The sequence below is a fragment of the Leptosomus discolor genome, chromosome 19 (assembly GCF_034619465.1).
Source record: "Leptosomus discolor isolate bLepDis1 chromosome 19, bLepDis1.hap2, whole genome shotgun sequence".
In the NCBI taxonomy this organism is placed as follows: Eukaryota; Metazoa; Chordata; class Aves; order Leptosomiformes; family Leptosomidae; genus Leptosomus; species Leptosomus discolor.
The window spans coordinates 2,691,153-2,716,451 of NC_141409.1; the positions used below are offsets into that span (position 1 = coordinate 2,691,153).

The window sequence follows — 25,299 nt, forward strand, 5'->3', positions numbered from 1 at the left end:
GATTGGCTTTGGGACGGCTGATCCTTCACTGAAAAGGTGACCTTTTCCATGAACCCCCTTGGTTCTCGACCAGCTCTGGCACCATCCCCATGGCTGCAGGGCGAGCATCGCCTTGCAGCGCCAGGCCCTCACTTGGCGGTGACGTGGGGCCTGTGACATGCTGTGCCTGGGGGGGTTGCCCGCAGGCTGGCAGTGTGACTCTGCGGGGGCTGATGACGGCTGCAGTGGGGGGGCTAAGGGACCTGTGCACCTCATTACGTGTCTGTACGAAATGTGCCGGCTCGGAAGGTGTCTGTGTGGTTTATGCGTCTCACATGGCTTCTGTGGGGTTGCAGTATCGTGGGTGGCTGCGATGGATGGCAGTACGTCAGCTCTGCGAGTGCTATTCGAGTTGCAGGAGCTGCCTATGGGGAACACATGCATCTCCTCCTGGGGCGGTGGGGATGATGTGCCGCGGAGAGGCTGTGCAGCTCGGGTGATGGTGGGCGCTAGGACGTTCAGAGTGGGGTGGTAGCTTCCCAGGGCTGTCTTGGCTCCATGGTGCCAGCCTGTCTCTCTGGCACTCCTGAGGGACCATTCTGCAGGGCTGCAGAGCAGAATCCATTTTTAAAACTCCCGACAACGAAAAGGAAAGAAGCAAGGCCACCAGGTTTGCGTCTTTCGCTTGCTAGCCAGGAGAGCCCATGGGGCTGGGGTCAGCCTGGCCTTCCAGCCCCATGGGCTCTCAAGCCTTGCCCATCTGGGACCTGGTGTGGGCCCATGACTCTGACGAGCATCATGAAACAGAGCACCTCGCTGCTTTCTCGTCTTTACAAGGACCCCAGGCAACGTGTCCCGGCATGCTACGTACTCATGGGGCCTTCCACAGCAGGAGGGCATTGGGGTCTCTGAGCCAGGGCTGCTGCATGGAAGCGGAGGGCACCAAATGGCAGACTGTGACATGAGCTGGTGGCAGCACCCTCCAGCTGGCTGCTCACCCTGCAGAGCAACCAGCAGGTCTGCCCAACATCACAACAAAGCTCGCTCCACCACAGGCCTCCCACAATAGCTGGACTTTGGATCTGCTAGCCTCCATCTTGGCCGTATTGGCTTGGATGTTGGACCTGCTAGCCTCGTCTTGACCCAAACAGCCTAGTTCCCTGAGTAACGCATCCTACAACCCCAAGAACGTCGCCCCCGTGGCAGGCAGAAGACTCCAACAAGCTCTCGGGCAGTGGAGCGTTGTTGCCCACAGCTGCCTCGCAGATGCAGCTGCCCTCAAAGCAGGGGCCATCTTCTGGGATGAGTGGGGCCATCTCCTTCCACAACCCGCCTGTGAGCAACGTGCCGAGAAGAGCATGGCTGGGACCCAAAGCACAGTGAGCCCCATGCCACGCTGGCCACCACTAGGTGAGGGAAGGGGAGAGCACAGCTCCACTGCTCTCCAATGGGACCTCTGGTGCAGGTGACCCCTGGACATGGTCAGCTCAGAGCATTGGGGTGCTTCTAGCCTGGGGCAGAGAGTGCTGTGGAGTGGTGTGGCTTAGGGGAGATGCCACACCACAGAGCAGGATCAGGCCCAGGATGCTTCCCTAAAGAGGGAGCGATGTGGGAGGTAGTGGGGTGTCACACGCCAGCTGCCCCATTGTTCCTGGGTTCTCCCCCTCTCCTGTGACTGTTGTCGGCACTGGTACCTCCAGCTGCCCACTGCACCGTGATGTTCCTGATCTCCCAGGACAGGATCCCTTGGTTTCCTAACTGTGGAGTGGTTCAAACACAACAAAACATAGGGATCTCCCCTTTTTTCTGTGCATCCCACCTGTCCCTCCTCCTCTTCACTCTTCCCACCTTCTCCCTGCTGCACCACTCACTCCCTCTGTGTCTTCTCTCCCCAGGTCAGGGCTCAGGCCACCAAGACATGACCTACAACCTTCCTGCAGAGCTGCTCGGGGCAGTGCAGCAGTGGAGAGGGGCACCCCAGACATGGGGTCATCACTGGGACAAGGTGCCACCCAGGAGCATGGAGGCAGTGCAGGAGATGACAGGGATGCCCATCTTCCCCGTGGGGTACAGGGAAGGAGCAGGGAGACTGTGCGTGCCCTCCCCATGCCTTCCAGGCTTCAAGGTGACAGTGAGAGGAGCACTTTGTGTGAGACGGTGGCAGCCGAGCCTGGCCAAGGGCTCAGCTGTCCCTGGGGCTGTGTCCCAGGGGTGCTCCAGGAGCTTCTTGGGATGGAGCCTGCATTGGTGTCAAAGGCATCCGCCTCCATTTCGCAAACAGAGCCGTGGCCCCAAGACCCCCTGCGATATCGCATGCTGCTCCCCGAGGCGCCCCGAGCCTGCAGCTGGGGACGGGCCACCCCGCCATGGGGGGCCGCATCTTCCCGTCCTGCTGCCGTCCCCCCGTCCCCACCGTGCCTCGCGCCTTGGGCAGCCTGGCGAGGAGCCTGCTCTGAGCAACCCTGGGCAGAAACCCGCTGGTCGCCCCAGGGAGGCGATTTCGGCAAGCCCGTCGCGCCGGGAGGTCGGGCAGCAAAATGCAGCGGCCGCTGCCACACGAGACAACAGAGTAGCCACAGTGCAGAGTGTCATACAACAGACGGCAACATGCAGAGGGACACTGGCTCAGTCCGACAGACCAACAGCCCAACCTGACGCTGAAGAGTGTCTGAAGCTCCAGCACGAGCAGACACGTTTGCACATTTGGAAACAGCTGGCTTTAGAGGCAGCAATTTGGAAATATTCTCTGGTTACGTGACAGCAGTTTTACTCCGAGGCGGAAATCACAAGTTTGAACTAAGGTTGGGTCTTTAACAACCTCCTCTTTCAAGCCTTTGCATCTCTTTTCTAGAGCTGCGTTACTGCTGACGATAACCAGAGACAGCTGTCACTCCTGTGCCGAGGACTACGTCCGGAATGCTAATCGTCACAAACAAAAATCACATGTAAAGAATGTGACACGCATGGCTCTCGGTGAGGTGACACGGTGCCCAAATTAAATCGAGGTGATTGTTTTTAGGCATACAATGACAAACAGGTACAGGAACACTCAGGAACAGAAAAAAAAAAATGAAAAAAAAAATGTCATCAGTTTCAAGAGGTCAGCACCAGTAAGGTGAGCGAAGCACAGAGAGGAACATCAGAAATCATCCAGGCAAAAGGAAAACAAAAAAACAGAACAAAAACTCGGTTGCATCTCCCAACTCATCACAGGACTCCAAGCCACCTCCTGCCTGCCCTCCAGGATCCCAGCATCCTTTCAGGTACACGGGATGACTGACTCACTGACTCACTGACTGACTGGTGACGAACATGAGCTATGCATGTACACTGGCAGCTTCGGGATGGGTGTGTGGCAGTCGATGGGATGGCAGAAGAGAGAAAGAGAGAGAAAGAAAGAGGGCAGAATTGTTCTTCTTCCTCTTACCGTATCCTTGGAGGACCTACGTCTCTTGAAGCTGGAGGCCAGGGTGGAGGTGATGGACCTAAAAGTGGCTTTCTTTTTAGGGTCAGGTTCTGCTCTACCACTTTTTCTATCCTAAAATGAATATGTATAAGTGATTAGATCTCTAGTGTGTTGTTGGAAACGCTAAATCTATTTGAATACTGCCCCGGTCATGTCCTTCATTTAGGTGAGAAAGCTACTGGAGGTGTCCTGTCACTCCCAGTCCTCCAAGGGCCTCCGTGACCCATGGCTACAGCACGGCTGCCACACTGCTACAGCTACGGGGCCGGCCTCGCATCTGGAGCGCTGGAAACCCCTCCGGGGAGTAGCCCTGCTCTCCTGGGTGTCTGTGTCCAGGCCGGCACGGCTGACCTTGCTTCCTGGGGATGCTCTGCCTGGCGCCCTGCCCGTCGCTTCCACCGCTAGCCTGGCTAGACCGAGAGGAGAGATGCTGCACCTACCACTAAAAAAAAAATATAAATTGCTCAGGGCCTTTTCTGAGGCTGAATCCTAGTGCCACAAGAGAGAGAGAGGACTGCATTGAAAGAGAAGTCATTGTATGAATATTCTGTAAAAAAAATGTATTCAAAAATTTAAATGATGCAGTTGTGCAAAGCCGAACGTGGTTGTTGGTGGTGGGTTTGTTTTTTTTCCAAAGTAAAACAGGTTAAAAAAAAAAAAAGGAAACTGGAAGAAAAAGAAAAGGAAAAAAAAAATAAAGGCAAAGAAAGGGAGGAGGCAAAGCGTTAGCACTACGATGTCATCGGGGTCGGGATGAACTCAAAGAGAAACAGAACTGAAAAATGTAGCCATTGGTGTTAGCGAGTCGGACCTGGTTAGCGCAGGCTGGGAGCACCAGCCGCCATGGTGCGGGGGCAGCGAGCCGTGGGGACCGGCCGCGCTCTGCGGCGGGCGCTGAGAACGATTCCTCCCCAATTGCTTTCGTGCCAATGAGTGTGACCTTGCCGACGGGGGACGGAGTGACCAGGTCTGGCTCTGCTACCGCACGGGGGTAACCAAAATGTATCCCGCTGGTGCGTAGAGCATGCTCGGGGATACATTTGCTCCTCCTTCTCAGTTCTCTCTTTTGCGGACATGCACAAACGGAAAGGAAAGCAAGATGAATGGAATGAAATGTCTTTTTCTTCCATGGCATCTCAGGAAATAGCCATGGCAAAACTGTGATCCCAAAAACCATTATTTTTGTTTGTTTGTTTTAACAAATAAATCTTTCCACTTGCCTACCTTCTAGCAATGTACCAGATACTAGTGCTCTGACGTTTCCTCCTGTGGAAAAGTCTTACAATGTCAAACGGCTCTTTACCATGAGGCTGTTTACCCCCACAGGGCAGCATGCTTTGCTCACAGTCCCACAGACTCTGCCCAAGGACCCAGTGCAGTATTTTCTAGAAGGTTGGCAAGTGAAAAATGGCAGTGCGACTAGTGTGCTCTGTCCCAGCAGCCTTAACCCCCTCGGTGCTGCTGCTTTTTGGAAGCAAAGGAAAAAAAAAAAGGAAAAAAAGGAAAAGAAAAATAGAGAAATGGCTTTTCCGAGACTCTTATCAGTGAACTGAACCCAGCGAGCTCTCAGGATACAGCAGCCCGGACTTGTGCTTCCCCTCGCTGCTCTCGGGCAGGTCGTCTTCCACCCGGGCAGCCCACCCGCATGCCCCAGCCAGCACTGCTCCCCCAGGGCCACCGCTCCGGGCTTGTTTTGGGGTCTCCGAGCCTCATTCTCTCTCTTTCATTCACTGGCTCTGCTGCCAACAGCAGTCTCCTTTAGTCGCCTAAAGGATCCCTTGCTCTTTGAAAACCATTTTGCTTCCTCAAGGAAGAAAAGCAGCCCGGGCAATTCAGAGAGAGCCTCCAGCTGCTCCAAACTGGGGTTTGGGGGCACGGTGGGGCTCAGCCCCAAAAGCAACGGGGTAAGGAAAGTGTGAGGCTGGTGGCCCACAGATGTGCCCATGGCTCAGTGTCACTGCCAGGTACTACTGACCCTCCCGGGCTCCCCTGCTCAAGCAGCACGGAGGTGTTTCAGGGATGGGAGAAGCTGAGGAGAGCAATGGCCCCATGGAAGCGGCCTGGGGGAGCCTTGGTGCTGATAGGCACCCGCATTGCTGGCTCCCATGTGGGGAGACGTCCTTGTCTCCAAATGACAAGAGCACGCACCACCTCTTTTTGGAGTTGGTCCTGGGTTTAACGAGGGCTGCTACATCCCCCTGGGGAGTGGGTAAGGAGGGGGAAGTGATGGAAACCATCCCTGGAGCATTTATCCACCTGAGTACCAGGCCAGGATGCTCAGCAGCAGTGGATTAACCCTCCCGTCTGCTGGTGAGCACGGCCGGAGCCAGGCAGTAGGGCAGAGCGCCTGCAAAGGGAGCCATGCTGGCACCACTTGCTTGGCCAGGGCAAGACGTGGCTCTGGCACGTGGTCTCCAGCAGAGCAAAGTCCCCATCCCAAGCACCGCTGAGGATATTTGGGCCAGGTCTCTGTCCCGGTTGGAGCTGTGCACAATACATCCCAGGAGAGGCAACATTGGCCAAGGGCAGCTCCCGAGGACAAGGCAGGGACTCTACCCTACAGCTTGCTAGGTGCCCAATAACACCTGGCTGGAGTTACTGGGGTGCGAGGGACAGAGGGCCCCATGCTAATCCACAGCTCTGCATTCACTGATTTGGTGAAGGAATGGAAAACGCACCTGTTGGAGATTTGCTCTAAAAACGGTTTGTCCTACCTGCAGGTTTTTCCTCCACACATTAACGGCCGCAAACGCCAGCTGCATCTGCTTCCTCCGCGCATCCTTATGCCTTTTGTAAGCTATTTCTATGAATATTAAAAATATCCCGGCAACAATACCTCCAGCCACCAGCATAAACACACCTGAAATAAGCAGGAAAGTTACAGGGGGCAGTGGAAATTGCACCATGACACTTCATTTCCTCTGTATCACACTCAGCCATGGGAGTATTCACCGACCCAGGGTCCCCCCAGCCCCCCACCTTCCCCCTGCAGTCCCGGAGGGGCCAGGGAGGGGAACCCAGCAGAGCAGAGCAGGCGCTGCAGGTTGGGCACCCGCAGTGATCGGCAGAAAGGTGATGGGGCGCTGGATGGCTGTGCAAGCTGCTGTCGGTCAGACACAGGGCACCGGCTGTGCTGCAGCGATGCTGGGGGCAGGCAAGGCGAGCTGGGTGCTGCCCTGAGCACCAGGGCGGACCCCGTGCCCTGGGGCTGTAGGGTCATTTGCACCAGAAGCCCAGCTCTGGTGCTCCAGTTTGGCTCGTTGGGAGGGACAGCCGTGGACGGAGCTCTCTGTGCTGTCCTTGGCCAGCTGCAACACTTGGGGCTGACATTTTGGGAGTGGCGTGTTGAGGAGAGAGCAAAGTGCCCTCTCTCTCTGTACTTCTGCCCTGGCCCACGGTGCCAGCGAGGACGGGGTCCCATCGGACGTCCCTCGTCCCACATCACCACATTGGCTGGCTGAAGGGCCAACAGCACTGCATTGCTGCAAAGGGAGAGCCCATCTGGGGGAACTCGCAGTCTTTGCAAAGGGGGATCAAGAAAAAAACCCCTCGGTAGCAGCTATCCCCCTCCTGACCCCTGCCCACTGCCCAGGGCCAGCTGGGACGAGCTCCTCAGGGCCGGGAGGCTGCCCCTCGCCGCCAGCTCCCTCCTGCAGCAGGGTCCTCACTCGCCACCGCAGGCACTCTCGCCTCCCCAGAGGTGCTGCTCCCCTCTCTCTGCCTTGGCGACAGCTCTGATTTCACTGTGACAGCCGCAGTTTGGCCAGAGCAGAGAAAGGGGAGCAATGGTCAAAGCAGGACAGCCCCACCGATGAGATAGCCACCCCAGGGAAGGTGGGGGAAGCTTCGCAGAGCTGTTTCGGACAAGGTGGAATGGGAGCTCAGCACAGCAGCCTCCCAGGGCTAGGAAAGCACAAACCCAGAAGAAGCAGAGCTTTGGCCTGAGAGGAGAGCCCCGGAGAGGAGAATGTCTTGAGCAAAAGCAGGCTACCCAGCGAAGAGGAAGAAAGAGGTTTGCAGAACAAACCTGCCATATTTTCAAAGGTGAGTGTTGCTGGGGCATTGCTACGGGAATCACACTCCTGATACCTCACCCAAGTCTTGTCCAAATCCTCCATGAATCCGTTCTCGTGGGACCTGAAAGCACAAGGAGACAGGACAGAGTAGTCACTAGGGACCAGACACAGGCAACTGGGGCACACGCTCTTTGTGCCTTCACGCCTTCCAGCCTAGGACTCTGCACTTGTCTGCAGCCTACAAGCACAAGAACCGATGATGTGTGTGTGTGCACACTTGTGTGTGCCTGCCTGCTTGACTTCCTACGCGTGTGCGTGTGTGCACACGCCCGTGCAGGTATGGCTTTTACATAGAGAGCATGTGGCCTGCCTGCAGTGGCTGGCTGTACCACACGTGTTTGCACGCTGTCCTGCGCACAGCCAGCGCTGCCACGAGCCACGTGCACGGAGCAGCGGGTGCAAGCAGCCGTCCACAGCTGCCTGGTGCCACCGCCCCGTGTCTGAGAGCCAGAGAGCTGGCCGGCTGCTGCCAAAAAGAGCCATGTGAAAGCTCTGGTCCCAAGGCAGGGGGGTGCAGTTGCTGGGTGTAGACAGGGCTTGGGGAGTGTGCTTGGAGGGAAGCTGCAGGGAGCTGACACAAACCACGTCCCCAGTGCCCTCCTGTGCAATTGCTGCACCTACCAGGGCCACTTGGGAGCTCAAGCAATGGTGGACCCCAGTCCTGTCTGGTGATCATCAGAATCCTCTAGATCAGGGCAGGGGCAGAACTGCTGCCTGGCACCTCCCTGATCTACATGGCGAGGGCTGGGACTTCCCAGCAACTCAGTGTCACAGCCTGAGGAGAAACAAACCGTGTCCCTGCAGTGCCCGTCTCTGCCTGAACAGCCAGTGGGGCTGGAGGTGGGCACAGAGCAGACGTCCCACCACAGGTCCCCCTGCACTTTCCTCCCTCTTGTCCCTGTCACATCCCCACTGTCTTCCTGGGCCACTTGTAGCCCTGGGCTTCCCCATTCTCTCCCAGGAGGACAACAAGGATTCCTGCTGCCTCTCCAGGCTTCTCACGTTGCTGTCCCAAATCCCATCTGTCACACTGCCACCCATCCCTGCAGTAAGACCACCCCACAGACAGGGTCCCATGGCTCCCTACATTACCCTGGGTCCTGCCTGTGTCTTCCATATCCTGCCCATCCTCTCTCAGGCCTTTCATCTCTGCATCTTGGGCAGGACCCTGGTGGCTGCTGACCCTGTCACTCCATAAAATTAATCTTGCATGTCCCACTCCCTCCACTTTCTGCTTCCCAGCTGCCTGTTACTGCATCAGCACATTGCTCTGTCTGCAATGAGCATGGCATCTCAGAACTAATAATACAAGGAAATCCCTTTTTACCTGTGATATCAGATTGACTTGTGGCACCCCACGCTGCAGGCTAATGGTGATATAAAAGCCTTAGTTGGACTCAACAGGGGTCCTGACATATCTCTGCCTAACAGGAATAGCCAGAGTTGAAAGAAAAACCCCTAGAAGACCAAGCCAGGGCAGTGCAATGCTGTCGACCAGGCTGAGCTCTCAGGCAGAAGTGGAGAAATGGCAGCACCCCTACCCGCTGCTGCAGCCTGCCCCTTGCTCACCAGGACCTGGTGCTGGATGGTCCCAGGGCTGCTCTCTGCCAGCCTTGCCTACACTCCTGCTGCTGAGCACAGCTCCTGCTTCATGCCCTGATCTGCCCTGCCCTCCCACCAGCTCCGTGCTGCATCCCCAGCCTTGTGAGCCGGAGCTGGGGCTGTGGGTGCCCAGCCCCATTGCTCAGGCACGTCCCCTTCACCAGAAGAGACATGGCATCCCTCAGAACCCCTGTCCTTGCAGGTGTGTGTGGGGGGCAGTGCCTGGCACAAGGCTACTTGCGTGCTAACACATGCAGCATTCAGGGCAAGCTCCATGCCAAGAGCTGTGTACGGACTTGAGGATGGCCAGGGAGACGTTCTGCTTCCACGGACTGTCCTTGCGCATCCCGATCCCGAAGCCAGAGCGGAAGAAAAGCTCCCCCGTCGTCACCAGGTCACACTTCTGGGAGGCTTCGAACTCCAGCACCGCTGAGTCCCAAATGAAGGCATGGAGCTTGCTGGACACAGAGAGAGGACAGATAGGTGAGGCTGGGCAGCCCAGCTTGTCTGCAGCCACCACGGGAGCAGCGAGGGTGCTCCCAGCCCTAATTTAAGTGGGATCTGTGCTGCTGGGAGGCAACGGCCTTGGCAAAATTTTGGAGGAGTGTGAGAGGTTTACATGGGATTTGAAGCCACCTAGCCTTGCACAGAAGCAAGTGCAGAAGCCAGAAAGGGAGGCCAGGGCCAGGGCTCCAACTGTGCCTTTCCCCACACAGACCTTGTGTTCTCCATCCAGACCTAGTATGCACTAGGACTAGGAAGATCCCACCCAGCACCAATGGGGTAGGTCCCATCAAGCCATGCTTTAACTGCAGCTCCCTCCAGGTTTGCATCATCCCTGCTTACTCCACCACACTGCAGCTCCCTGAAACTCTTCCCAGCATGGCCAGGCAAGGTGTTGGCCCCACTCACTTGTCCCTCACTGCTTGGATGGCTTCAGCAGCGCTCTCGTAGTTGTGCTTCTCCATATGCCGGTACATGGTGCTCAGCTCCACCTGCCGTCGGAAGTAGATGTCCACTGAGCTCTGCTTCACCGTGGCGTAGATGAACTTATCAGAGGGGTTGCGCAGCTGAAAGGCAAGGTCAGGGCTCCTGTTTCTTCTCCTTCATCAACCAAACTGGCTCACCCCAAAGTTGTGTTTCCTAATTTCCCATCTCCTTCAGGGACCTGTTTCCCAGAGAAGACCTGGATGTCCTCAGCAGAGCTGAAGATGCCATGGGGCAGTGGATGCCATGGGACAGTGGATGCTCTGAGACCATGGTAGTGCGGCAGGGGATGCTACAGGACAGGGACACTGTGGCACTGGGGATGCAGGAGGCCTGGGGCTGCCAGGTGGCTGGCAGTGTCCTTGGCAGAGGACGCAGGAGGGTGTGGGATGCTGTGGGTCAGCACTGCTGTGGGGTACATTCCTGCGTGCCTGGGCTGATAAACTGTGGCTGTGGCCTTGCCAGAGTGGGAAATGGCTTTGAGGCACTCTGCTATCTGCTGAGAGTATTGATTGTACCGCAGGGACAATTTCATTAGTTATAACTCATCCATAATGAATCGTTTCCTCGTTGGTTAGTGCAGGCTCTCCAGGAACTGGCAGGCAGTTTGTCTGGGTACATGCTATTTCTGGACAAGCTTTTTTCCTGCTGATCCCTCCCCGTGTCTCTCCACTCCCACCCAGTGCAGGGGCTCAGACGCACCAGCAACAGCCCCAGGCAGAGCTTCCTGGGGCTCAATCCCCTGGCACAGACCCACAGCCATGTTAAAGCAGGGCTCTGTGTACCACAAGCTACATTATATGAGCCAGGAAATACCCACTGGAGGCATCTCCCGCACCTCTGCCTAGAGGTGGACAGGGAAGGGGAGGCAAGCAAGGGGTCATTACCCGGGGGTCATTAATGCCTGTAATCCTCTCCTCAGGCCGGTCTAACACCAGGAAGGCTGCCAGGTTGGCAGTGTATGACGCCACAATGATCATAGCAAAGCCAGCCCACACCATGCCAAGAATACGGGCAGAGAAACTCCGGGGAGCACCTGGAGGGAGAGAGGCGAGATCAGACTGGCACGACAAGGGCTTGACTTGGTCCATCCACATGAGATCAATGGCAGCTGCAGATGTGCACTATCTATCAGCTCTGCCAACAGCTGTGCAAGGAGCTTCTGCATTGCTCAAACCAAGAAGAACCCAGCTCCTTCCAGAGAATCCACCTTGAATGGATGAGTAACCCTGGGCTGGAGAAGCAGCCCAAGAAAGACTCGTTTCCCCCAGCATCACTGAATCTCCTACCAGCCTTCTCCAGGGAAACCTCAGGGGTCAAGGTCTCCCCAGGGCATCAGCCCTGCCATAGAGGGAGGCAGTGGAAGAGGGCCCGGGCTTCTCCCCCAGCTCTGTGTCCCCCCCAGCTCAGGGTCAGGGCTGCAGGGCAGAGCAATCCCTCTGTGTGCTGTGACGCACCTTCTCCGATGCCGGAGTTCAGCAGGACTCCCCAGGAGAACCACATGGCTGAGGAGAGGGTCAGGGCATCTTCCTCCTCCTCCTCGCTGTTCACTTTGAATCGGCCAAACGGGCTGGAAAACAAGACAAAGAGCTCTTCTCATATCTTTTATCCTGGTTCCCAGAGCTCTCCACTGTGCCCTAAGTGTCCTGCTGCAGCCCTACATCAGTTGTCCCTACAGACTGTGCCTGTGCCCCAAACAGTTCTTCACCCCTCATGTCCCACTCCCTTGCATGCCTCCTCTGCTGATCCGCAACACTGTCTGGCTCACACCGGTACTGGCCCCGTGACGCTTCTCTCCAGGCCAGAAAGATCATCTGATCCTGGCCAGCTCGAGCCTCTCCCACCGCAAAAGCCTCTGGGCACAGGGCTGAGGCAGGAACAGGCTCTGTGCGCTTCAAAGGAGCTGTCTTGGGCCCAAGGAAGGGGACTAACTCAGAGCCCAGGAGCTGATGGTCCCTTTGGTCAGGTATCAGCACGGCACCTGCTTCCCGCGTATCCAGGCACTGGGTACCCCGCATATCCTTATCTCTCAGCTTAGCAGCAGCCAGAGAGACCAGGAGCTTCAGCCCAGGGCTGGTGGGGCAGAGAAAGTGGGTTTAGCTGCTGTGAGAGCCTCCCGAAGGGCTGCAGGGCTGTGCTTGAGCAAGACACTGCGGGGACCCAGGGGATAGTTCCCAGGAGCACCTCCTCATCCCCTGGGTGACCCAAAGAGCACTCACCTGAATCGGTCTAAGAGGTACAACATCACTGCCACCACATGCACAGACAGCCCCACCAGCAGCCAAAGTGTGCTCTGGAAAGGCTGCATGAACGAGTCCAAGGTGCTGCGGGGGATTTCCTAGCACACAGGAGAGAGGTGAACAGTGCTGGCACCCATCATGCCTGTACCTTGCCTGGCTGGCTGGACTCACAAGGGCCCCCACCCTGCTCTGATCTCCTCCTGCGCTGCTACACAGGAAGGGTCAGGGTGGTTGAGACAAGACCCACCATTAAACCCAGCAACCTGGAGGCTGGCATCCCACAGCAAAGGCTGGGATTTGTGGTGGCTGCCCTGGGGTGGACAGAGGGTAGCAGCTGGGGGAGCTGGGCATGGTGCAGACACAGCACACGTCTGCAAGCTGAGGAGCGAGGGGCACCTCCCCTGTGCTACATAACATCCCATCCCAGGCCATACCTTCTTCACAAGGATGGTGAGGCCCTGGTACTTGAAGGGCTTGGAGAACTCGATGTACTGCGCCCGCTCGTTATTGATGGTGAGGGGAGCCACAATCATGTCCGCTTGGCCACTCAGCAGCTCCCCCATCATCCCATTCCACTCCTTCTTGTTGCTGTTGTTAACCTGTCAGAGAGCAATCGCAGGATCAGCCCACTGCCCTGACTCCTGTCCCCCACCAGCCAGGACCCACACACATGTGGCAGGCACCCTGCACTGCCCTCCCACCCCACCCCTGCTCCAGAGAAGGACCGGGGCGGGGGGGTGTTTCAACATAAGATACAGGCAAAGAGATCAAACTCACCCGCTCTTGGGTACCAAATTTACCATCAGCCACCAGGTGAACCTCATAGGTGAAGTTCATCACCCCTGCCAGCCGGATGAGCAGGTCGATGCAGAAGCCGTAGCAGCACAGTGCCACGGTGGGGCGGCCTGTGGGGGGGAGAAAATGGGAGGGGGAGGAGTGGAGGCAGCCCTTTGCCAGGGACCCCATGCAGGTTCCATGGATGTCTCCAGAGAGAACAGCCACCTGCATGGCTCTGGATTCGTATGAGCTGTAATCACATTGTTCAAGCAGGGCTGCCCGCCTTGTCACCCTCTCCCACTGCCTCCATCACCTATGGGTGCTGGCAAGCTGGGGGCAAGGGGATCTCATTCATTTGCTATGTCTCAGTGAGGTGGGTTGAGAGTTGGTGCTGCTGAGCCACTGCAGGGGACAGAGGGGCCTTGGTGCGTGCAGGCTCTGCTGGAGGAGTGCTAACATGAACCCATCAGGTTGAACTCAGCCCAGGACATAACTCAAGGCTGGAATGGGGAGTTGTGCACAGGAAAGCGTGATGGGTCAAGGGGATGCACTTCAGGTGGATTTGGGCAACACTGGCATTGCTAAGCAGCTCACATTCCCCATCAGATGCTCACTCCTAATCCTGAAACAGGCTTTCCATAGCAAAATCTTTTGAAACTGGTGGTGTTAGTACCAGCACAGCAGGCCCTAATGTGCCTTGGGGTTCTTGCTTCTGCTTGAGATCAAGGCAAAGGGAATTGGAGCATGTCAGGAGACAGAAACACGGGATGCAATCCCCCAAAACATCCCTGGAGCCCACCCAAAAGAGAGAGTGGGAAAGTCATCTGTTGGGGTCAAAAACTTGAATCCCAGTGGGGCACTGCTGTCAGGCTGAGCTCATGGGGGAATTTGGGGGCTAAATGTGCTGCCATCTTTCTGCTCCTCATCCTCTGAGCCTCCTGTGTGACTGAGCACCCTCCCTGGGGACCCCTTCCTGGGACAGGAGTCTTCATCAGACTGGGGGAGCTGGGGGAGCCACTGCATTCACCACCAGACTGAGTTACCTGGGATTGTCTCATTTGGTCCAGTGCAAAAGACCTTTTTCACAGGGTCTCCGTTGATGGTGAATTCCTCCCTGCACGTCCCATCTGCTTGTGTGGGCTTCACGTACACAAAGGGCTCTTGGTGGATCGTCACGATCTGCGAGGCAAAGCACAAACACCTGCTTGTCTCCGTTCCCCTCCAGAGCTATGTTCCCCTGGGTGGGGAGCTGAGCTGCCCTCTCCATGCAAGCATGGCCAAAATGCCGTGGTGCCCTGCCCAGCTGCCGTCTCAGCACATGAGACCGCTCAGCCCAGCAGTGGGACCTGGCTTTGGCATGGGAATCTTTTGCTTTCTCTGTGCCCAAGATAAGAAACACCCAAATGAGCATCCTCCTTTGTATGGCTCCATCGCCTTGGCCTTTCACACCCCTCTCCCTAACAGCAGGCTGATGAGAGCCACTGCATAGTCAGGATTAGTGCCCTGAATGGTGCTCTAGACACTGTCACACTGCCCCAAGCTAATTTCAATTGTGCTCTGGACCTTTTCAGTAAAGCAGCATCCTGACACATCTGCATCACCTCTGTGGAAATAAGGGCTCACTGCTGGTGGGAAGGTGTGATTTCCCTTGCCTGGACAGTGGGACAAACAGTCATACTGGTAAGACTAGCCTGCACAGGGTCCAGTCACTAATGTGGCTGCTGGGTTACACTTAAGGGAAGGGTATGAGAAGCAAAGCAAGCGTGGAGGGATCTTCTCCCACTGTCACCTCCAACTTCTGGCCATCAGCTCTTCAGGGATTTCCTGAGCCCAACATTGCAGCCCCCAGCCCACCCACCCTCCACTAGCTTGTTTAATCTCCTGAATCTGTTTCCTTCTGCCCTCTGCACTGTGTAGCAGCAGTGGGCTCCAGAACTGAACTGTGCCTTGGCCAAAGGAGATCATCCTTGTATTTCCTGCAAACCTGTGCTGGGTGCCCTCTGGCTCCCAAGCTGTGAGGAATGGTGAACACCTTATCCCTCCATCCCTTCTCTACTGTTGTCTCTCATATGCCCTTTCCAGCTGTCTCTTTCCAAACCAAAGGATGCCTGCCACCCTACCCAGTTCGTCTCCAGTTGGAAGTGGTGCTCTACGTCTCCAGTTGGAAGTGGTGCTCTAGCTCTGAACACCCTCCAGTACCTTCTCTAAGTTGTTCTGCCATATCCTCTCTGAGATGGCAAGTGCCCTGGGATTGCAAATGCTGCTAACAGCTGCAGAGGCAGCAGTGGAAGTGTGAGGCAGGTAAAGTCACGGCCTTGCACGTAGAGAGCTGAGGAGACCTGCCACCCCCTAATGCCGTTTGCTGTTACCTTCAGCTTGGTCGACATCTGATAGCCTTGAGGTTTCTCAGTTTCTCCCCCTGGCCAGATGATCTTCCGGTCATTGGTCAAGACCTGTGATCATTCCCAGAGCAAGAAGACAGACATGAGGCTTCAGTAGACAACCCAGCACACACACCCCTCCCACCCAACCTGTCCAGGCCTGTACGTACATGGCTGCCATTGTAAATCCCAACTTGGACCAGTTTCCGATTCTGCAGGTTCATGATGCTGTAGTTGGCAAACTTTCTGTCCCCATCTTCATTGAACTCCACACGTCCAGTGACACCCTCCGAGTACTTGGAGGACATCAATACCCTATGGAGAGAAACACAGCAGGGCCAACCTGGAAAACCTGCTGTGGCCGTTGGGACACCTAAGAAGCCGTCAGAAAGGCAAATGATTTCTCTCAGTTGCCTGCCATATGCCCACTACCCTGTGGAAGTCCAGTCAATGCTGCCTATGGTCTGTTCACAGACCTGTGGTTGTCCCCTCCTGGTGGATGGAGCCAGTGTCCCGAATGTTGCACTACCATATCTGTGGTCATTGCCCCTCGTTTTCCACCAGATCAGTCCCATTCCCTTAAGGCATGATGTGTCCCACAACACCCAAGGACACCTTCCTCTGAGGGTCCTTCGAGAGCTGTGTTGATGCCATTGCTCTTGGTGCTTCTGTCTGGAACCAGCCCATCACAGCCAGGGTAGTGCCCCAGGCACATACACCACTAAGGGGACAATCAGTTCCCCAAACCCTGGAAAGATGATAGTGAAGACACAGAAGAATTGCCTGAGCCACTTGCAGGGCACCATACAGAACTTTGAGCAGCTCATGACAAAGATTGTGTTGCTGTAGAGGATGCCAGAAATGTTTCTAAAATAATCTTCAGGCTTTTTGAGTCCCATGCTCAACAGAATCCAAATCTACAGAAAGGGCATTCCACAGACACCATGACCATGTCTGCAGAGAGCAACCGCTGGCACAAGATCCTTCTGCCAAAAGCAACACCCCGGTGCCAGGTTGCACACTGCAGAGAGCAGCCCTCCCACACAGGGAGCCATGCTGCAAAGGGAATTGCTACTTTACCAAGATCCAGCATTCAGAAGAGGCCCTTGGGGGTCCAGCACCTGCAGTGATGCAGCACAAAACCCCATGCAGCACAAAGGCTGGGTTCTGGGGAATGCATGCAGCCTCCGCCAATCATGCTGCCCACAGCAGCAAGGTCCAACACACGCATGCTCTGATCTGCTGAGACCCCCACCACCCAAAGCCAGTATTTGCTACAGCAGAGAGCAGCTTGTCCCATGCATGGAGATCTTGTGTCCCGAAGTCCTGCTTGCAGCACGCTGACCCATGCCACAGCCCTGAAATATTCCGCATGAAAGTGTCCGCAGCACTGAGCTCCAATTTGACAGAAATAAACCTCTACCTTGATTTGGCAGAAAACCCCCTTTCTGCCCTCTTCCAGACACAGAATAAAGATCCAGACCAGAGGAGATCATGGTCCCCAATCCTTTTCCTCCTAGAGTCATTCCCTGCCAGCACTGATTCTAGCTATCCAAGCATTGCCCAGGAGAGCATGGATTGACATGGACCAAATCGGTGTCAGGCACTAGGATGATGCCTAAATGGCCTGGACAAACTGGGGACCAGTGCCTGAGCCGGTGTCCTGGCTAGTTTTCTAGGAGAGATGTAGACCTCATATCTGAATCATGCAGGAGAGTCCAAGCCGTCCTGTACCACATGCCCCAAAACTTTAGTGACAGAAACTTTGAACAAAGGTACCATGCTGCCCTTTTCCACATGCTCCCACCTTTTCTAGCTCACCCCCAGCAGGTCCTCCGCTCCCTCCAGCAGGACCCTTCCCCAAATACCTCTTGAATAGGGGTCCCGTCTTCCAGATGTTGGTGTTGCCCACGCAGCCCCGCGGTGGGTCTGTGATATTCTCCTTCTCAAACAAGTCGTGCACAGCCTGGGCCACCACCGCGACAGCGTCGCTGATGTGGGCTGACTCGTTCTTTCCATTGATGAGCTGCAAACCGATCACTCCTGCCGCAAGCAGAGAGGGGGAGGCAGGTCAGCAGGGCACACCGGCTGCTCCGGCATCACTCCCATGCACAGGGCTCAGGGGCCAGCAAGCACATGGTTATGGGGCTGGGGAAACCTCAGATGCAGTTGGGGAGTTGCCTGAGCTTCAGGCAGGGACAGGCAGGTCAAGCAGCTGTAGTGGCGCTGGGCTGGCACCGTCCATCCTGCCTGCTGGATGGGGACCAGGGACAGCTATGCGGACTGCTGGCACTCCATGCTCCATCCCCATCCCGTTGACCGAGCCTTTCCCTCAGGTGACGGTCATCTTGCAAAGCCCCGGTGACCTGGATTTGGGGCGTGGCAGTGTGGCCGAGGCTGCTGTCTCCCCCCACGTGGGCAAAGGGAGCAGAGAACAATGTGTGGGACCCTCCACTTTTTTGGGACCACCATGGCATCGCGTTCCCCCAGCCCAAGGGGTCCCCGGGAGGGCAGGTGCTGCTCGTCCCAGTGCCAAGCAGACTCCTCCGAGCCTGGCTGACAGCTGGGCAGGCGCCTCCGGCGGGTGCCTACCATCAGGGGCGTAACGCAGGGCATTGCCCGATATCTCCCGTTCCCCCACCAGCCACACGTAGCCGGAGCCCGTCATATTGAGCATGGCTGCTGATCTGTACACCGTGGCCGCATCATCCTCACTGCAACGAGAAGAAGGGAACGGCAATGTGGCTCCAGGTGCCGGATGGCCCCTTTTCTCCTGTGTCGGATCCCAAGGGGGTGGCAGGGACAGGGAAAACACATCCCCAGGCAGCCCTCCTCTGATAACTGGTTCTCCTGGGCAATGGCTAATTCCTTGGTGCAACGGGAACCTTTCTCTCAGCTTCATCAAATCCCACAGCACCCAGCGCTGCTGCGCAGCTGCACATCTGGCTCATGCCTTATTGCTCACCGTCTCTAGGCATGGGGGCAATAAGACCCCCCTCCTTCACAGGTGGGTCAGGATACACCATCAGCAACTATTGCTGCTTCTGCAGTTGCTAACATTTTGCAGGATAGCCAGACATCTCAACCATGCTCATGACTGCAAGCTCCCTGGCCAGCAGCACGCACAGCGTAGCATCCACCACCTGCCTGGGACTTGGGGCTTCATGTGGGTTTTCTCCCACGCTCCTCGAAAGGATGACGTGCCCCAAATCTGCACCGACTCTAGCGCTTGGCAGCATTGCAAAGGGGCGAGTGAGGAAATCAGAGCAGGGAGGGGAAGCGACAACTCTGCCTTACCTGGCAGAAAGGATGATGACACGGGCCTCCAGCTCCTTCGCTTCCAGCAGCAGCGAGGTCACGTTTTTGGTTCCGGGGTCGAACTGAAGAACTTTCTCAGCCTGTGATTAGTGTGAGCAAAGCTGGTTAGTGTGGGAGCCCCAGGACTGCTGGTGAGAGCCATGCTATCTAGAAAAGGGTCAAGAGAATTCATTAAACTGCACACAAGTCTGCTAAATAAGGTTGGTTATAGCTACTTTTTTCTTTTTTCTTTTCTTTTCTTTCTTTTCTTTCTTTCCTTCCTTTCTTTCTCTTTTATAGTTTTGTCTTTTTGGTTTGTTTTTTTTTAATTTTTTTTTTATTTTTTTGCACTGTGCATGCAAACTGAAGTCAATCAAGACCCAAAAAGAGGCGTGCATTGTACAGGAAAGAGAAAAAGGCTTTGAAATGCAATTGAAAACTCAAACGAGTGTTGTTTTTCAAAAACATGGGAAATGAAAAAAACATATTGCACAGGGTTAACCTTTGGGAGTAAAAGTGAGCAACTTACACCAAGGAACCGTTTCCTTTGGGGAGGAAAGGGGGTTGGTTCAACTTTTCAAAAAAAAAAACAAAAACAAAAAACTTGCAAGTTAATTACTGGTTCACATGCATGTTTCAAAAAGAAATCCTTCCAGGGTCAGCTGGCTAGGTTTCCATTCTCAAGTCCAAACCAAACTATCTCAACATAAAAACGTGCTACCAAGAAACATAGTCATGGATCTTTTTTTCTTTCTTTTCTTTTCTTTTTTTCTCTTTCTCTTTTTTTTTTTTCTTTTTTATTTTTCTGGTGGCTGTGGCTATTTTTCATTTGCTAGTTAGGTTGGTGGGCGGCGTGCATTTCCATGCATATATACCTTGGGTCCTCGCTTGTTGTCATAGGAAAGTTGGTCGAGGTTTTCATAGTTCCTTTTTTTACTCTGATGAATAATGTGCACAGAGAAAATATGTAGACACAGAAGAATATTATAAACAGTTGAAAATGACGTGTAGTAAAGCAATCCAACATCCACCTCCTCCTCCACTGTTTGCTAAAGGGTCTCTATAACGCTGGAGCTCGCAAAAACCACTATCAGGAGAGAGTGCCTCAGCTCTCACGGGAGCGTCACGGTGCAAAGCCATATCGGTTAGAGCAAGCCTGAGTGTCACAGCTGTTGCGATGCAGTTGCATTTCCCTTGTGGGACTGGGGAATTCTTCAGCAAGAAATTTTTATCTTAAACTCAGAAACAATCTATGCATCTCTAAGGGCCTAAGTGGTGGGATTTCCATGGAATTACTGTGGAAGTAAAGGACAAAATGTTGTGTACGGAAAGTGCTGGATAAACACAAACTGTTACAGTTAAGAGTATTAGCATTACTACCATCACTATCATCATCACAATCCTGTTCACCCTAAGAGAGTTCACAGCAAGTGAGGTGTCTCAGCTGAACTTCTCACCCCCTGCAAGGAGGGAGGAGCTTTTTGGAGCTCTGTTGCCGTCCAAAAGAGAAAGAAAAAGCTCTCTATGTCCCGTGTTGGCTCAAAGCGTGGCGATATGAAGCAATGGTGATCATGGGATGACATTGCAGCTTTTACCTGGTGCTTGGGGAGGGCTGAGGGCACCTCGTGGCTCTGCAGCACACGGGTGGCCCTGGGAGGTGCAGATGCCAGAGACCATGGTGCCCACAACCTGGCCCTACACGTGCCTAGTGGGGTCCACTGCTTGGTGGTCTCCACGCTGCTGGCCAGAGCATCACACCTGGACTAGGGGCAGGTGTCTCAGCGTGCACTGACCCTGCAGATAATGGACTGGAGCAGAGAGCCTGCTCCTCCCCTTGTCTCCTGCCTGAGCCGCTTCTGCTGCTTGGCCCCAAAGGAGCCAGGAGCATGAAATCTACTTCTGGAGGTTTCCTTTCCTCCAGGCAGCGTGCTGAGGGTGAGCAGCCTCTGCTCTCAGGAGCCTTGACCCTGCAGCAGTGTGCACAGAGCCCTGTGGATCTTCTGGGGAGCAGCCCCTGTGGTCAGGCCCATAACATCAACCTGACAGTGCCTGCAGGATAGTGCTTGGCAGGTTTTGGTGGGACGTGGTCTTCTTCTTGGCCCTGTCCCACCCCAGGTGGGCATCCCTTATCTGTGTGTATGGGGTGCAGGACATGACTCTACTCTGATCTCCATTTTGCAGCATCTTATGGCAATGGCAACTGATCCCTGCCAGGAACCCAACCCTTTGCACCCCCGTAATGCAAAGGTTCGCAGGCTGTTCCTTAGGCAGACGGGTTTTATCTTTGCACTTTGCTTTCCAAACTAAATAGCTTGCCTCTTCCTGAGCAGTCAGACCAGTCTTTGGCAGGACATTTTGCCAGGTCTCCTTTCCACACAGCTGTGCGATCATTGCTTTCTTCTCCTTGGACACAGCCTGACACATTTTTCATTGCTCAAAGAAGTTGTGTCTTTGCAAGGAAAAGTATCTGAGGAGACAAAATCTTCTTGAAGACTTGTTCTGCCTTCATGTCTGATGATGTCCATGGTGAGGATTTCCCCAATGGCTTCTCAGGTTGCAGTGAGACCTGGAGTAAAAACCACCTCCAAGGAGAGCAAAGCTGCAGCAGGACAGCATGAATATTCTCCAGTGTTGAGACATGGGCCAATTTTCCTCAGACATCATCAATTTAGCCAGAAGCCTGGTTATCCACCTTGCAGCTTCTAGCCACAAGTTGCCTTGCATGCCTGAGATGTGCTGGCACCTCAACCCAAGCTGGTCAGCAGAGTGAAGCAGAGTCTTGGGTGCAGCAAAGCTGGCCCTGATGGCACCTGATCACCTCTGCCTCTCCCTGTCACTATCCCTATTGCCAGAACTAGACCAGTAATGTCTCCTCTCTTTCCCATTTTCCATGTGGTCCTGCAGCCCTTCCCTGTTCCTCAGCCCATGTTTCACACAGGGACCCACAAATTCAAAATTAACTTTCCATTATGTTTTCCAGCATTCACTTAAAGTATTACCACTTTCATGAATGCCACTGTCCCAGAGAAAGGGAGCCAGCACACCAGGGACCTGCCACTCTGACCTGGACAAACTTTGATTTTCACAGTGTCTGGCACTCCCTCCTGAACCTGAGCAGCATTGGTGCAGTGGTGGCCGGCCCAGATGAACGAGGAGAGTTATACAGGGATGCAGCAGTAGCACCAGGCTGAGAATTACTGCAGACAGACCCAAGACAAGTCTAGCATGTGGGGTGCACCAGGGCTGGCCAGCCTGACCCGAGTGCTGGGCTGTGAATGTCTGCTTGAAGAGCAAATCCATGCAGCGGTGCCTGAGTGACACTCAGGGCTGTCACAGACTCCAGGGGATAAGCCATGCTCAGATCCAAGAGCTCAGGTGGGCAGATGAGCCCCTGACCCATAGCAGATCCCCCAGGTCCTCAAGGACTGTGATCCAAGCCTGGAAGAGATCAAGAGCATATCTCCTGCCTGCTCCCTCTCTGAGGCTCAGGCTTCCCTTGAGGAGGTTGGGGAGGGGTCCAGGGTACCACTTCACAGCATGAAGAGAGTCAGCACACCAGTGATTAGAAGAGCAATTAGACAGCAAAGAGACTGAGGAAGACAGGAAAGCTTCAACAGGGGTCTCTACCACCTTCATGACCAGTGAGTTTGACCAGACTAAGCTCTTCAAAGGAAAAAGAAACAAGATGTGGTGGGACACCCCAAAGGGAACACAAGGTGACCTGCAATCACAGAGCACATGCCCCAGGCTGGAGGACAGCCAGGGCATTTGCAGTAGCCCAGTGGCTGCCAGGAGACACCAAGACATGTTGTAGATGCAGTGCAAACACAGGGCAGGCCTGAGGACAGACCTTCCCTCCCCCATCTTTCAAGTCCCAGATCTCAAAGACTTTCCTGTAGGATGGGTGGGTGAAATATACCCTGTGCCTGGGAGCATCGCATGGAGCAAGCAGGGATTGGAGGTATGAGAGGGAGCAGCAAAAGGGGATGCACAGGAGCTGCAGGAAAACAGAAAGTGGAAATCAAAAGATGCAAGGAAAGGGACGACAGACTGACAGTGGGAACAACTTTTCCACAGCCCTCCCTGGGTGAGGGACACTGTGCTGGGAAGAGGCTTTGGAGAAAAATACTGGCCCGCTGTCAACCAGCAGGAAGCTGCTTTCAGAAGCAGGAGGATCGCACCGTGGTTGGTGGCACACCAGTGTCTCACAATGGCCCAGGATGCAGCAAGGATGAAAATTCTTGGAACCGGCCACCAAAACCAAAAGCCCATTGGTCAGTGTGGCTTGTGCCAGCCCACACCCCTGCTCCAGTTGCTCCTCCAGTGGCTTGATGAGAGGTGACAAAGAGCAGGGGCAGGCTGCTCTCTCTGCTCTCTCAGCTCAGCCGCCATCTCCAAGCAGAAGAAGTGTCTATGGCCATATCTTCTCAACAGCCGACTGCCGAATGTCCAGCAGCTGCTGGTGGGGTTGGAGAAGAGAGGGCTGTGCTCCCTGCCTGTGACCCAGGAAGGAACAGCCAGGAGTGGGTGCCTGCCCTGATGCTGCTGGAGACTTGGAGATGGGCTCAGACTCTGCCCACGTGAAGGTGACCTCAGCCTGCTCCAGGCAAGAGGAGGTGCTGGGAGGTGGTTCCTTGCCTTCCAGACGCCTGCCTCCATAGGGCAGGAGGTGGTTCCTTGCCTTCCAGACGCCTGCCTTTGAAGCACTGCAGCGGAACGGCTCCCTGTGTTCTCCTTCCCTGCTTGTCTTGAACGCTTGCTTGGTCCTTTTGCTCAACAGCAGCAGGTCTATGGTCGTCCTCCTGAATTTCTAGCAGGCTCGGGGACCTCCCCTGCCTCCTACCCTGCGCCCCTGCGTGGCCCTGACTGCAGGTGCAGTGCACCTCCTTGGTAAAACTGGTCCCGCCAGCCACTACCTCCCTCTCATAACAGCATGGGGTGTCAGGAAAGCAGCGTTTGGCATGTGCTTCAATGGAGATGGGAACAGGGATTCAGCCTGCATCCGCAGAGCTGACAGCTTTATAGAGAGGGTGCATTATATCTCTGTGCATCAATGCGCCGGCAGCCCTCGCCCCTCCTAAGACACTAAGGTGAGCTCCGGTTAGCCAATTCAGAAGCTGCTTTTCGGGGTTGGTTTGGCACTGCTGGGTCTGCCTGGCCCCTAGGTGGCTGCAATGGGCCAGGTGCCTCCCTAAGCTGAGCGACTGGTCCTCTCCTTAGGTGGGAATCTTGGGCGAGGCATTTGCAGAGCTCCAGGTTATCCTTCCCTTCATTTTGTAGTCGATTTACATGTAGGAGATTTTGACCATGGCAAAGCAAGTGAAATGAATAAAGTACAAAGTTCTGTCAGGTACTAGTCAGACACTGTTGATGCTTTAAGCATGTTAGCCATGTTACAATGGAAAGAAAAGGTGTTTTACATACAGAAATCTACATACATACAACAGCCCGAGACTTCTAGTTTTGTTGTTGCTTAAACAAAGCTACAAGACAATGTTCAGGAACTGACCTTGGACTCTTTCTCCTCCAAGAGGGTCTCCAGCTTCTTTTGTGCAGCACGACCCTCGTGGTCGTCACTGACTATCAGAATGACGTGATTCCAGTTGAAGACTCTCATCATCTCAAACCAGACGTTGGCCTGGTGAGAGTATGGTGGGACTGTGCGCAAAAAGGAGAGGTGGATGCTCTGCAAGGAAGAACAAGAGCTCAGCATAGACTGGTTGGGTTGTCAGCCGCGGCACGTCTCGGGGACGGGGCGGGTTCGCAGGGCAGGGCTGGGTTCGCAAGGTCAAAGAGGCAGAGCAGCAATTTTTGGTAGACCTCTGGGTTGCATGCCTTGAGCTAGCGTCTGGGACCTGCCCTCCTTTCTTCTATCTCAGAGGCAAACCCCAGCTACAACTTTGTACCTCTCTGTTGTTAATCCAGCACATGGCAAAGAGGGTTTTTTGCTTTGTGGTCTGTAAAGGGACAGTGAAGAAGAGCCTATCCAGCTGCGAACTGTCAGCAACATTCAGTGCAAATACAGCCTTTCCTCTTGACTTGTTGAAAATCTTACTGTGCAATGGACATCAAAAAGAAAACTAATTTCCTTCTGAGAGTGACAAGGAACAGCTGCAGATGCACATGGTTATATATTAGTTATTTGTCATGAGGGAAGTTCAGAAAAGCAGTTTTATAATATGCTGTTTGGCTGTTTCTAGGTCAGCCTGTTCTGCAGCAGCACACAGGAGAAGGCAGCTCTGGACTCTTGCCCCAGCTAACCTATCTGATTTTGTTAAAGACATCATTATGGTTGGGTGATTGACCAATAGCAATTCCAGCCTAATTAAGTACATCTCTCTTAGGGGAGCAATTGGACCAAAAGCTGTAGCTGACTGAGAGGTTTCAAAAAATGCAGCTTTTCCAAAAGGCCCTAGAGTGAAATATTAGAAAACAAAAGTGCTTATGCTCAGCATGCACACTACCTGACAAAGCAGCTATGTGCTGGAGGCAGG

General features: G+C 54.6%; 1 protein-coding gene across 7 annotated transcripts in view; it reads right to left on the reverse strand.

Annotated features, from left to right (window-relative positions):
- GRIN1 (glutamate ionotropic receptor NMDA type subunit 1) overlaps nt 1-25,299 on the reverse strand; it is a 38,143-nt gene that overhangs the window by 2,636 nt on the left and 10,208 nt on the right. The window contains exons 3-22 of one of the 7 annotated variants that reach the window (XM_086475840.1): nt 24,315-24,491; nt 19,681-19,743; nt 18,806-18,906; nt 18,101-18,222; nt 17,377-17,551; nt 15,679-15,823; nt 15,497-15,580; nt 14,171-14,306; nt 13,128-13,255; nt 12,785-12,949; nt 12,330-12,448; nt 11,568-11,680; nt 10,998-11,146; nt 10,036-10,193; nt 9,420-9,581; nt 7,473-7,582; nt 6,160-6,305; nt 4,257-4,508; nt 3,407-3,517; nt 383-586 (exon numbers count right to left, since the gene is read on the reverse strand). In XM_086475840.1, coding sequence (XP_086331966.1) covers nt 383-586; nt 3,407-3,517; nt 4,257-4,508; nt 6,160-6,305; nt 7,473-7,582; nt 9,420-9,581; nt 10,036-10,193; nt 10,998-11,146; nt 11,568-11,680; nt 12,330-12,448; nt 12,785-12,949; nt 13,128-13,255; nt 14,171-14,306; nt 15,497-15,580; nt 15,679-15,823; nt 17,377-17,551; nt 18,101-18,222; nt 18,806-18,906; nt 19,681-19,743; nt 24,315-24,491 — 2,820 coding nt within the window. Of the gene's footprint in view, nt 1-382; nt 587-3,406; nt 3,518-4,256; nt 4,509-6,159; nt 6,306-7,472; nt 7,583-9,419; nt 9,582-10,035; nt 10,194-10,997; nt 11,147-11,567; nt 11,681-12,329; nt 12,449-12,784; nt 12,950-13,127; nt 13,256-14,170; nt 14,307-15,496; nt 15,581-15,678; nt 15,824-17,376; nt 17,552-18,100; nt 18,223-18,805; nt 18,907-19,680; nt 19,744-24,314; nt 24,492-25,299 lie in introns of those variants that run through there. The other 6 variants (XM_086475841.1, XM_086475843.1, XM_086475842.1 and 3 more) reach the window with 6 other exon arrangements.